The sequence below is a fragment of the Antedon bifida genome, chromosome 2 (assembly GCF_963402885.1).
Source record: "Antedon bifida chromosome 2, ecAntBifi1.1, whole genome shotgun sequence".
NCBI lineage: Eukaryota > Metazoa > Echinodermata > Crinoidea > Comatulida > Antedonidae > Antedon > Antedon bifida.
In genome coordinates, this window is record NC_136227.1 from 36,186,131 (window position 1) to 36,200,686 (window position 14,556).

The 14,556-nt window shown below is 34.5% G+C and overlaps 1 protein-coding gene and 1 pseudogene across 1 annotated transcript; one reads left to right on the forward strand and one right to left on the reverse strand.

The window, feature by feature from the left end:
• Positions 1-754: 754 nt before the first annotated feature.
• LOC144835688 (coelenterazine h 2-monooxygenase pseudogene) lies at positions 755-1,702 on the reverse strand (annotated as a pseudogene).
• Positions 1,703-4,062: 2,360 nt separating this feature from the next.
• LOC144834929 (X-box-binding protein 1-like) lies at positions 4,063-6,717 on the forward strand. The gene is made up of 4 exons (XM_078689917.1): positions 4,063-4,459; positions 4,906-5,128; positions 5,401-5,531; positions 5,793-6,717. Exons 1-4 carry the CDS (start codon positions 4,200-4,202, stop codon positions 5,962-5,964), a joined length of 786 nt encoding a protein of 261 aa, XP_078546043.1. The 5' UTR covers positions 4,063-4,199; the 3' UTR covers positions 5,965-6,717.
• Positions 6,718-14,556: the final 7,839 nt, after the last annotated feature.

The window sequence follows — 14,556 nt, forward strand, 5'->3', positions numbered from 1 at the left end:
TTCCACACTACATTTAATTAATGTTTTCATTGAACTGAACGTGTCTATTATAATCCATATGCAAATTTAACAATGCTTTTTGTTTATGATTGTTGATAGTCACACAATTTACCTATTCGCTGAATACATGTTCAAACACTTTTTTTTAAAGGAAAATGGTACCGAGAGAAATTGTGTCAGGTGCGCCGTAAATAGGCCTACACATTCTGCTTTCTTTTTAAATATAAAATGTCACATTCCATTACCCTGTTTTTATTCCCCAAGCGACGACTTAAGTGATCTGCGCCGTCATTGAATTCCAAAGCCATACCGGTAGTACAACAAGGAAACAAGTGTGCAAAATAAAAAAAATATACTTTATGTTCCGTTACATTTTATTGTAACAAATAATATGCTTTAGCTGGCGCTTCTATTCAGTACGCATTTCTGTAGCGAAATGGTTTACATTTTACGTTATTTGTAAAACGGAATTAAAATATTATTCTAAATATACTAAATACATACATAATCGCTCGCAAATTACATGTAGCATGAGAAAAAAGCAGTAGTGTTAATAGTTCAACAAAATGTATTAATAGTTAAGTACAATCGAAATCGAAAATAAGTATTGTTTTAATCGCCAATCGTTTCAGCAAGTTGATTATTTGATATCACTTTTAGAGTACGTGACCAAATATATTGTTTTCTGTTTGACACTAAATAGTTTAAATGTGTGGAAAATAATGTTCTGCATTCTGCATATAAAGAGTGCTACTCAGAACTCATCCAAGAACTCCACCACTTGCTTCCCAATAATATCTGGAGAATCTTCCTGAACAAAATGCAAACCAGTACACGTTCCGACTCGGTGGTTAGGCCAATCCTTTGTAATGGCTTTGATCACTGGCGAAAAGAAACCAGGTTCGGCGTTCAAAAACAACTTTGGTACACCAGAACTTTCTGATAGCCATTTACTGTAAGCACTCACGATTTGGACGACTTCTCCACCCAGTGTTACAATCGGAAGAGAGCATGCCAGGGTGTGCATAGGTCGACGAGACTCACCTGGCTCCAGGAAAGGTTGTCGATAAATATCCAACTCTTCGTTAGATAAATCTCGAATTATTCCTTCTCCTAGAAGCTTCTCGATGAATACATTGTCATCCAGTATTGCTTTCTCGCCAACCAGAGTATGAAATGATTTGAAGACGTCGATTACTCCAGGAGTGCCCTCCGGTGCGTCTTTCAGTGTCGGGTCTTTAAAGTTTTGTTCCCAAAACTCCCAACTTGGAATCGGTGAAACAAGACTTTCCATATGAACGATTCCAACGACCCTGTCCTGATTCTTGTAAGCCCAATTGAAGCTCAAAGCTGATCCCCAATCATGGCAAACAAGAACAACTTTCTGCGGAACACAAGCTGCCGTGAACCACTCGGACAAATACCGGAATACGTCCATGAATGTGTATTGACTGCCTCCAGGTAACTTCCCAGACATCCCCATGCCGATCAGATCAGGAGCAAAACATCGGTATTTTGATTCCACGAACGGAATGACGTTGCGCCAGAGGTACGACGATGTCGGATTTCCGTGAACAAAAACTACACAGAACTTTCCGTCAACTTTATCTGGATCGGAATCATAGTAACTCATATATGATTCCAACACATTGACTCGTTTGGCTATAGAATGCCATTCAGATCGTACATTTACATTACACATTGTGTACCTATAGCTGGCAGCAGTGGAGGTGTGGCCGGCTAAAAAACAAACCTCTATTTATTACGATAACTGAAGTCTTGTGACCGTTGAGATAGGAAATCTGATCATTGGACAGACGGCACATACCATTATATAGGCGGGTTATTAATGTGAATATGTTTAGTCAAAACTCGAGTATAGTAGTATAGGCCTAAACAGATCTGATTGTAATATTAATGTTACTTTAGTTTAGTCAAGTAAAACAAGGATGGCGTTTATTATTGTGTTCGGCTGCACAGGAAATCCGAATTTATGTCAGTATAACGATAGTTATGATTGCGAGGTGTTTACGACCGACGCTTAGGAGCCATTAGTTATTATTTCATGTCATGATGCGTCGTCGATCGTCTACAAGTTATGCACTTTTTTCCTGTCTTTTAGGCCTATGTGATACACTTAGTATTACAGTACTGATTTTTTAAAATCGATCACAGATTATATTCTTTACACTAGACCTATAACAAAAACATAAAAAGCTAGACAAAAGAAAAATAATACAATAGAAAATATAATTAACAATTAAAAGGTCCAAAAGGCAAAAGTGGCGAAAGAAAAATTAAACATTACAGTATTATGATTTTAAAAAAATGTTGCAGGGAGGGATTCATTGAATGTTGTTTTTATATTGTTTGGAAGATTATTCATGTCTTAGTTAACAATGTTCTTGTGCCTTTTGTACCTGTCTCCAATTTTGCTCCATTATTGTTATTTGATTTACTTCTTGTGTGCACACTGAGAATAACGTCGACCAATTTTCTTTGATATTTTTGCCGACATTTTTATTTTCAATATGTAAATTAAGCCAATGAATGTGCAATTTCAAAATTTACAGAAGATATTTAATTTAACATCTCTAATGTTAAATTATATAAAGTATACTTTTTATTATGAAATGTATGTATGGTCGAATTGATCTTAATATTCCCGATTTTGTTGATTTTAATCCAAGGTATTCCGAATCAGTTATTTTTAAACACAAATATGCCAGAACCAATTCTTTTAAATATTCATTGTACACTAATTTTCCCCGTGTATGGCAAGAGATTCCTAATTATATTAGAGAACATTCTTTATTTAGTTTTAACACATTTGTGACAGCTCTCCGGTCTTATATCAGGCAACTTTAAACTTTTTATTTTTTTTATCTTTAAACAATCATTTTTATCTGTACATAATATTTATATATATATATTTTTTAGATTCAATTTTAATGATTGTTCAACTTGATGCCTCGCAATTTTAAAATTGTTATATCTTTGTTTTTTTATGGTTTACTTATATGTTCAAGTGCAGTATATGGAGAGCCATCTCGATAGTGCTTTGCACTCATGGCAATCCTCAGGGTTCTGCACCGCTGTCTTGTTGTCATGTATTTTTGTGACTGAAAATTGAATAAAATAAAATAACAAATAAAAATAATAATAATTGTTTTCGTACTTCAAGGGAAATGTTTGCAAATTTGGGAAGTAAGTGGGAAGTTCTAAAACCATAACATTTGTTTTTTTGCTTATTAAGTGTTTATTATTTTTTAAACAATGTGTAACAACATTAACATTTGTTTGAAGTTCATTTTGAAGTAGGCATACAGAAGTGTGAGAACACCAAATAATTGTTGTGTTATCATCGTATTATTACACTACCATTGACTATCAGGGCAGAGTATATTTACACAAATATTCAAAAAAGCAATGATCCCAAAATGGTCTTTAATTGTGGTTATGCACTCTGTCTGAGCAAGTCAGAAGTAGACGGTTTATACAAGTTAAAATGAGGGATTAAAACTAGCTAAGAGAATCACACCACTGCTTTAATTATCTTGTATAAACCACCAATTGGAAATTCCAGCTAAAAGTAGCGAGGAATTTCCCAGGTACGGTCCCGCCACATAAATAGGCCTAGGCCTAGAACAAATCAAAAAGTAGTTATACTGTAATTTAATTTTAGCAGTGTCACTAACGTGACAATCGCATAAATAATGTCAGAGACGTGGCAATTACTATTCTGACACAGCATCATCGTTATTCTAGTCGTTAATTCTAGCGTGAGTGTGATGTTATTATCATTATTCGGTTGCTTACGCAATTGACAGCAACAGACGGGTAATTGTACACAACACAATGTATCACACCCCGTTGCATCAGACTTTCACGTTTTCGGTCTATTTATTCCTATACACTCCTATTTTTGGAAAAATAATGACGTAATTATAGCTTACCTAAACAAATGCAAACAGATATATATTTCACACACATGAAAAGCGCCACCGGTATTATAGAAGCTAGCTGTATTGGCCAATCAGAAAAGGACACGAGCATTTACCGATTGTAAGATCGTCACATAAGTAGTTGCTAAATATCAGAAAGGCGAAGTATGTGAAAACTGTGTGTAGCTGTGTTTTGTATCGGCTTTTTGGCCCATTTTATCTTATTGAAGATATTTTTGGTTATTTATTGTCAACATGGCCTCTAGAATACTACTTGCCCAGATTTCCCAGAATCAGACACCGATTAAAATGTTAGTTTCGTCTAGCCCAACATCAACACAGAAACGGAGTAACGAGGAGATGGATCAGAGATCGATTGAACTGGCCCAGCGATTGGCATTCACTCCAAGTATTGATACAAGTACAGAATTTGATACTCAATACACAAAACAAGGAATGCCAAGAAAAAGACAGCGATTAACGCATCTTACGCCTGAACAAAAAATGGCTAGAAGGTATGTATCGTAGAATCTGAAAACTTACTTAAATTGTATAATAAAACCATAACATCTAAAAACCGGAACTGCTGTTCTCGGGCCTAGCCCTAAACCAACAAACAATACCATATGGTAATTTAATCACTGGATGATGTTGTTTGTAGTTGAAACCGGAAAGGCCTCTTTTGATATTCTTACTTTAGGCATAGCCTACAAAATAATGCAAACTGTAGAGTAGCTTCCATTAGTCCATGTTTCACTAAAAATAAAATGTTAAAGAAATTAGTTAAGTTAAGGAAATATTGTTTTTCAGCTCAGAAACAGTAGAGTATTTAAACCATTTTTTTTCATAATATAAAAACCATTATAATTTTTAAAAATATTTGTTCACCTAGTTAAGAGTCTGAGCTAATCATTTTTCAACAACGGGCTAAATGTAGATATTTATGATTTTATTATTACAGGAAGTTAAAGAATAGAGTAGCTGCACAGACGGCGCGTGATCGGAAAAAAGATTATGTTAATGGTATAGAAGGCGAGGTGAATGCCATCAAAGATGAAAACACTAAGCTTTCAAAAGAAAACAAACTCCTTCGGTCACAAAATGATGCCTTGGAAAATGAAAACAAAGAACTGAAAGCCTGTCTGAAGCTGTTCCTGAGCTCAAACAATATGGATAAGGAAAAGGTAAATGGGTGAACATTACTAAATTACGTGCATTTGAAAGCTGGTTGTGTCTCAAGCCTGTAGCTGGTTGTTTGAGGGTTTAAGTGGAATGAATTGCCCTCATTGAACTAGAGACCAACAGTGGAAATGATGATACATACATAGGCCTAACTTGCCTAGCTCATAGTTTTTGTCCTTTTTGTGGAAAAAAAAGTTAAATCAAAACTATGTATATTTTGTTGACTTTGTTTCTTTGATATATTAATTAACAGATTTTCTTAATTTTATTTCAGGTTTTAGACTCCACGAGCGTGGTTGTAAAGAAAGAAGTTGGATCCCCTGAGTCTGCCGTACTCAAAGCCCCTCTGCCGCAGGTGCACATCCAACAGCTTTCGACACTGTTAACAACCATTCTGATGTGGAGGTGAGTACTGATTATTGTTGGTAATATTAGCTGTTTGATTCATTGATATCAATCTTTATTTTATTTACATTATTGAGCTCTGTCTACACTATCAAACTTTATGTGACAAAAAAATGTGATGTGCCCATATATGGACATGATGTCATATTACTACCATATTTGGGCACATCACACTTAAGTTTGATAGTGTAGACAGAGCATTAGACCAATAACATTTAGTATATTGCAATATTGTACAATTTATTCTCTTTTTTTCACCAGTCTGATGTCCTTCTTCAACTTATCGAGCAGCTCAATTCCGAGCATGCCATCTCAACAAACACTAATAGCTTCGAGACCAAAGGAACAACAACAAAAGACAGTTCCAACACAGAACCCTCCAGTGATCTGGTGGGGAGCTCATCAAAAGACGTGGAATCCATCAAAGAAGTGATCCTTACTGACCATGAGTACTCCAAGCCGCCAGCTGCCTCTGTCATGTTAGTCACTGACGACAAAGATGAACAAACATTCTCTGTACCTTACAACATTCCAATGGTTGTTGAACCTGTTGCTGAAATTACTACTAATGAAGACAAAATTGACATTAGTGATATCCTGAATTGTGATCAAGTGGACGATGGCTTTACTGATGAGCTGTCAGACTTGCTGGGTCTTAACAGTACTGACCCGCTATCACCATCTCCATCGTATTCTACTATGAGTGACTCTGGTGATTCCGCTTTCAGTGACACTCCAAATTCACCACTAAGCAACGATTCTAGTCCTTTCTGTGACAATTTATGGGAAGACTCATTTTCAAACCTTTTTCCCTTGCTTGAGGATTTATAGATGTATAATATAAATTATTGTACATATTTAAAGCTCTGTTTACACTTTATGTGACAAACAAATGTGTATGTGCCCATATATGGAAATGATGTCATATCACTACCATATTTGGGCACATCACACTCAAATTAGTCTAGACTAGGTTTAATTGGGATTGAGGGTTTTATGAAATTTGTTTAAACATTGGTCACATTTTCGATATCTACAGTTAGATACAGTAATACGATTTGTTTTTGGGATAATTTTAACCCAATTTTCTTATTTATAAATTTATGTTTATCTATATTGACAGTAGAGATGTAAATATTTTAGAGGTATACTGGCATTACAGCTAATAAAGTACTTGTGGAAAGTATTCTCTATGTTATTTTCTATTTATAACTGTTTTGCATTTGTATTTAACCCTTCTGCACTATCAATGTCATAAGTGCGTCATTAAATGATAGTAGTTTTGTGATTTTAATGAGAAAATCAAATCAATCTGGTTTTCTTTGTATATTTGAATCAACATCGGAGACAATTGGCAATTTAGACTGATAACAAGAACATTTCCATGTCGGGAAAAAAAAATTTGTAGTGTACAGTAGTTTCGTATTTCCTGTCTCAACTATTAACAACAACATATACAAATTCTGGGCAGGGGCAGTTTATGCAAAATACATCGCAAGCACTCAAACTGCTTCATCGTTTACGATTGTCGCAAATGGAAATGTTCTACTCAGTCTGAGTCAGTAAAAAATTAAACAGTTTTTCACAATGATTTTGTAATACAGTACTATTCTTTTCACTGAAGGCACTCTTTGCGTTCCATAGTTTTCATTTAACCAATGTATAGCCCGCCCTCTATTATTTGGTATAAAACATGAGGCGATGATAGTTTCTGTGATAGCGCCCTCTGTTTTTATTTTGGCCCAATATTAGTTTTCTTTTAGCTGTCAGTAATGTGTCATTAATACAAAATCAACTAAAATTGATGTTGTGCTTGTTTCGGCCTGTCATTATCTTCAAACATAATTAGTCCAGTATTACTCACAAATCAGAAAATCACAACTACTCAATATATTTGAATATTTTTTTCTTTTAATTCGCTATGAAACAAAAAACGATTAAAAACAAAACATCAAATGCCTGGTCTCGGTTGCGGATTCAAACGTTTTTGCTGTCCTAGATGTGACAACGAAATTATGGAAATCAATTTACATTATGAGCCTAACGATTATATTCACACACAGTATTAAAGCTAACGAGCATATATGATCGGCCTTTTTTTATATTTGTGAAATATTTGTTTATGCAACTTTAATCTAAGTTATTTTAAAATAGTTTTTTTTTAATTTTTATTTTATAATGTCCTGTATGTACACACGTACAAGATCAAAGCAAACTTCCATTAGCTCATACATTTTACACATATTTATTTACGAATATATATAATATATACATTAGCGTAGTGAGTTCATGTTTTTAAAATGTATAGCATAGATAAGATACATTCTCCTCTTCATGGTGTATTCTAACAACAGTGTCTTTTATCAACATTAAACTACTTCGAATGTTGTCAATTGCTGGTTTGTAGGTCTGCAATCAAATCTTTCTGTTCTTTTACCATTGCTGTCAATGAAGCGATATTACTAGCCATGTCTGATATCAATTGCTGCTGATCCGAACTAGTTTGAAGGATAGATTTAACAGTGCCTGGAATATCATCGCAATATGGACACATCCATGTTTCAGGGGATGTCGCGGTTGACTTTATTTTGAGACAAAGTCTATGGTATTGTTTTTGGCAAAGTGAGCATTCTAGTTGATTTTCCTTCATCATTACATGGTCGAACTTACATTGTTGAATGCAAATAATTCTAGGCCTATGTTTATGTATTATCTTACTGTCAGTAGTTTGTGTAAAATGCTTGTTTACTACTTCGGTGTTATCAACACTTTCAATTGTCCGAGTCACTCCGACTTTATTTACAGTCATTGGATGGTCAATTTCACTGTATGTTAAATTTTCAGAATACATTTCATTTACAAACATGTCTTGTGCTCCGAGATCTATGTTGGGTAGTCCGTCCATTTGCATTGGTCTTCTTTCCTGTTTATTTATTTCTCCTATTGGACTATCGGCACTGGTAACTCCGTACAGTTTTGTTGCATAAATATGTTGTTGTGTAGCCGATTGTGTCGGATTGGATGTGGATGAAACGCCAATGACATTAAGACGAATGTTTTGATTCTTAATTTGGCTCATCTTCCGGATTTTCTTTATAACAACAATAATAATAATAATCGTAATAAGCACAACCCCCACTGAAGAAGCAGAAACAGTTATTGTTATCGCAAACTTATTATCACCATAATCCATTTTATAATTGGTAGAATTAGTATTAGTTATGATAGGTGTAATTGTAGTGTGATCCCAAACCAAATTTAACGACTGACTGATATTACCAAAATGATTATCAGCTAAAATAATAACGTCTGTCCCGTTTGTAATATTATAGATATTACATACATAAAACTTACAATTTCCAGATTCAGATACATTACAGTAGATAAAAATTCCGTCGTTTGAATTTGAAGTCACAATTGCTTCAGGATTGGATGAGATTGCCATAGTAAAAGATGCGTTACTTGGTTCATTGGTTGAGTCCGCAATTGAGTAGGTCATTGAAAGAACTTTTGGAGAGTAGCTGACATTAAGTGGCCCACTTGAACAGTTTAATGTCGTATTTATTATTGGAAATCTGGCAGTGCAGCCCAATACAGCGTTGTTTAGATCGTAAGATATTGATATATTGTGTGAAATGCTTTTGTCTGTTGAGGTCGTCAGGTTTAATCGAGATGTGCCGTTTTTGTAAAAAATCGATACCTCCAAGATACGTGGGAAGCGTGTACCGTCAATCATAAAACACCCGAAAGGTATGACTTCCCATTCTTTGACATTGTGTTCAACATCAATGCATTTGGGTCTTTCAGGAATCGGGTATACAGTCACATTTGCAAAATTGCTAAATGCACACGTTTTTCTTTCCAAATCGAAACACACTTCACATTTGTACATACCAGTATGAAATCCTGCAGCTTTATTAATTAACAGTTTGAAACTTTTACTTGTGAAATTACACTCAACAGAGTAAGTGTGATCAAATACATCTGTATTTCCAATAATTTTGTACTTCGATTTAAACCAATTTACTGCGTATACTTCCGTGTCTTGAACTACGCATCTAAGCTCTGCTGTACTAAATACGGTGAAAATATTCATTGAAGGCGTTACAGTTACGTTATATGATGCTTCAGCTTTTAATATCAAATAAATTACGCATGAGAAAAACGAAGATTTCTTACTGAGCCTCATGTTACTGTTTTATGTTTATGATTGTTTTAGTCGCTTTTGACTTCTATAATTGAAAAATGGTAATGTTTCGACTTAATTTATTATTGACTTCTCAGTTTCGATTTAGCTAACACGGTGTCACCATTGGATAAATATTCCAACAGGCGTATTTGTAAACACCTCGCATTTATCTCTACACGCTCGGATAGCTCATTTATACTCATATTTAATGAATAATGAAATTGTATTCATGCTTAGAGAAAAGCGCAATGAAACTTGAGAACGCTGGATGCTCATCAGTGAAGTATTAATCAATGAAACAGGCCTCACCACACAGATTTTATAAATGAGTAGTTAGGCCTAAGGCGGTTCTTATAAATATTCATTTTCTGGACCTGTTTCTATTCCAACGTCAGGTATTCATTTTAAAAATATAATATACGAGCACATTTAGTGCTTACAACATACATAAAGGAGAACAGACAAATGAAGAACAAGTTCCTATTCCTATAATAGAAGTGTTTAGATGCCTTTTAGTTAGTGACTCCAGCAATGACGGCGCACAGTGGACCAGAATGGGTGTGCCAAACAGTTTGAAAAACTGAAATTGATTTAGATGACCAGAAAACTATTGTATAGAATAAGCAAATTAGATACTGTTGTACTGTCGCACTCGGTATTAATCGTCGTACTTTGTAATACCTGTGGGATTTTGTAACAAAACTGTCAATAATATCGATGCGCTATTATGTACTTGAATGAGTATTACCGTATTTATTCGAATAAACGGGGCGTTTAATGTTCAGGAGGGCTCTTAGGGAGGGAGGCGTTTATTTGTTTGGTTGTATGGTAATATCAAATAAATACAAGATATAATAAAATAATAAATATAAGATATGAAAACACAATTAATCGAGAAGTGATAAAATACAGTAAAAATTGTATCGAAATGCTTGGTCAATTGTAGATTATGTCAATCAATTCCACTACAAATACAATATTTTGTAATATGCATGTCTCGGGGGCATTATTTTTTTCATATGAGGTTAAGGCAGAAATCATGAATAATTCATTAGCTTAATTATTTTCTATTATAAAGACTTGCAAGATAGCTGATCTACTTCCTAAATATACAAAACCTAGCCCTCTAAATAATCTCTCTCAACTATTAAAAAAAATACATGTTCTTGATAGACCTCAAACCGAGGGTTCCAGCGTAATATGTTCAGCCTTTACCACTAAACCAAACATTTCGGTTGGAAAACGCTCCATGCTTATATAGCGCCCTCCCTCTATAATGTCCCATATTACGTCACAATTATTCTAATGAATTATTCATGATTTCTGCCTTAGTCTTATAGGAAAAATGAGTCCCGGGGACGTTTATTCGAGGGGGAGTTTATTTAAAATGACGTTCTATGGGGGTATTTATTCGAGGAGGCTTTATTCGAATAAATTAATACGATATTACAAATACACTAATTGACCTGGAGCACACTCTCATACCGCGTCGCGGTAGTAAGCCGAGCCGCAAAGGTATTAATAAACGTGTAATCACATTGCAGTTATTCATTCATATAGGTTTTGAAATAATCAAATTAAACTAGTTATTACGAAGTGCGACAATTTATTATTATTATTACAAATGCAACAGGTGGTCATTTAAACTATTATAATATTGTTTTAGATCAATTATTCAAAGTATTCACCTTTTGTAACTTTTATTATTTAAAATATCTCCATTGGAGACCTTTTTTAATAAAGTTATTTGAAAACTACATTAATCGATAAAATTCATACAATTAATTATTTATCTACGTTTTTAAATCGAAAATATTGTTAACAGATTCGACTAAACAGTGCTACAATATTTTAAGTGTAGATGAACTGACAGTGGTGAGAGATAAAGTTTAAAATTGAAAATAGATTGGTTATTTTACACTAAGTTGATCTTTATCATCAATAACCACACTTATACAGTATATTTACAAACTCTTTCCAATAAAACGTCATCTATGTCAATTATTTTTTTAAATATTGATACTAAAATTAATTGAATTATTTAAAAAAAGATCATATTAGGCCTAATTGTTTGCAATAGTGCATACAATTAATTACATGTAACATATACGTACAAGTTAACTGAATAATAAAACTATGACATCATTATAAAATTACCAACCACTATTTACAGTTTGCAGTGCATACACATTTCACGTTTCAGTTTGGGTGCACCATTGGAATCTTGCATAACAACAATTAATGTCCACCAGTCTGATAATAATCATATACTTAGCATTTAGCATTGCAAAATCTCATCATCATCAGATACCGACTCCTTTACAGCAGGACACATCTGCTCATCAACAGACACCTTCTCATCAACATACAACATCTTCTCATCAACAGACAACATTTGTTCATCAACAGCATTCCGACACTGTTGCCCCGACACTACATTTCCAGGGAAAGAGCAACGAGTTATTATGTCTCTCCAGCTCGACCTACCATTACACAATCGTTCGGTTATCCATTGTTTGTATCTATAGACCAGGCCACATACCACCACTACTAGTAGTAGGCATAGAATACACATTGATACTTTCAAAGGTTTTCGATTGTCCTTATTATAGATGTAACTGCAATTTAAACTAACATTGTGGACATCTTTACCTAAAGCATTAGTTGCGGTCAACGTCATGATAAACTCCGAACAGTAACTTGTGTCTATAGATAAATTATAGATGCCTGGAATTTCACTGGACATTAATTCAGCTTGACTACAATCGAATAATATGTTAATGTTCCTCCAACAATTCCAAGAGATGTCTGCCGCGGGATAAGAATTAGTAACATTTATCGGTATGTTGAGACCATCCCCTCGGTTATATTCTAAAGTACTGGGCATCATGCTTTCAAACCGTGGTGAATATTTAACATTAAGTTGTGGAGTATCACAGACCAGACTTGGTTGAAGGAAGTTATGTGAAACTCTGAAATGAAATCTTGTCATGTTACGGGTTACACTAATTTCCAAACTAAGTTGACTGTTTGGTAGGTTGTACATAGCATGACAATCTCCTTTGGTATCCACCATGAAGATTGTAACATTTGCTGGAACGTCACCAATAAAGATCGTGTAATTTAGAGTAACAATATTACCTTCTACAAGATCAGTTGTTTCTATGCCACAAATTATCTTGGGGTCAGTAGGCAACTCATACACTTCGATATTTGTTTTCGCTACAGTGGAAACAACTGATTTATATGTTAATTTACAGATGTACAAACCTTCCAAATTTCGGCTAATCTGTTTTATAATAAGACAATAATTATGTGTTTTCAGCTCATAATAATATGCAAGTTCAAAATATTGTTCAAACGTTGTTGTTTTGTTGATACTCAGTTGAGTGTATTCGTTGTATTCATTGACATGATACCAAGCGACGTCATTACCGGCGACAACTAAACAGTCCAATTTAATGTTTTTTTCTCCAACAAGTACTTGCAATGTTCTCGATGAAATTTCAGATGGGTTTTCGGAGAAAGCACCATTAGCAATAACGTAATATAGGCATATCACACGAATTGAATTCATGGTTGAAGACTAGCAGATGTGTCCAGAATGCTACGAAAATTATTATGAACTCATTGCCTAGAGTGTTAAACGATTTTGTTTGTCCGATTGCGAAATTTCGAAGTGATTTGCTACAATAGATAAACATAATTAGTATTCAATCATGCAATATACATATGAATGATACCATGACAACAATAATGAGCCGGGATAACATTTTCTCACTAAACTGTAACGTATTATATTGATGTATTGCCCTCATTTCCACAAGATACATACGATTTCTTGACCTTTACTTCTTCATTCTCCCTGTTTAGTGCGGATTTCTGTCGCAATTTTCTACTGTAGCATGTGCCTATTGTTATGCAAAAGCTATCTCAGCGATTTTGCACTTGCGCATTTTTACTTCCATAACGTCAATCAATCGATCAAACAATACAAAATATTTCTTATAACATATGATAATATATATTGTCTAAGTACTCTCATTTGCACTCATGCTGCAATTTGTTGTCATTATTTCAGTAATTTGCCTTTGGATATATTATTATAATGATAATATAATATATAATAATATAGAATATGAAAATTCCTCAACCACTCACTATCTGATTAGCCTCATTGATTTTATTTCAGAGGCGGTCGCAGGACTATTTTAAGGGGATTGCCCAAGAGTCCAGGGCCGTAGTACCGAGTATTCCCTCCCCCCCCCCCATGATGGGGGGTGGGCTTTTGTTTAAATGAAACCCATAGATGGCCGGAAATGGTACTCTCACGTAAAATGCATGTTAAATGGCACCTTTAGTTCGCCAGAAATGACACTCTGAAGTTCGGAACGTCCATAATTAATACGAAAATTCGGCCCAATATTACGGACATACGGAAATAATTAAATTATGGGGAATCTCGGCAAAATGCAATACGTATGGACAAATCAACGACCCATATGACGGGGTTTTCCACGAACACAGTGCTGTGGCGTTTCATACCTTCTCATGACGCACACAAGCAACCCAAACTATTTATTCTGAGAATGTTCAGAAACATATTGGAAAAAAAAACGCTGACCGCTGGTAAATTGTGCGCGGCATTGTTGACTGCTGCAGTCTGTCAATTTACATTCTCTTCCAACCCTGGAATTCTATAACGTTAATGGTTATTATTTACGATGAAATGGGATCTAAATTTAAGTGGCAGAAAAAAAAATTTAGTAATGTATGAATTAATGGTGTTGCCCGTTCAACTGGGGAAACAACCCTGCGTCCGCCTCTGAATTCTTA

Excerpts from the sequence above, each read along its gene's own strand:
- LOC144834929 (XM_078689917.1), top strand. The coding sequence starts at position 4,200 with ATGGCCTCTAGAATACTACTTGCCCAGATTTCCCAGAATCAGACACCG. Across the intron at positions 4,460-4,905 it reads GAACAAAAAATGGCTAGAAG|GAAGTTAAAGAATAGAGTAG; the intron begins GTATGTATCGTA and ends TTATTATTACAG. Across the intron at positions 5,532-5,792 it reads ACAACCATTCTGATGTGGAG|TCTGATGTCCTTCTTCAACT; the intron begins GTGAGTACTGAT and ends TTTTTTCACCAG.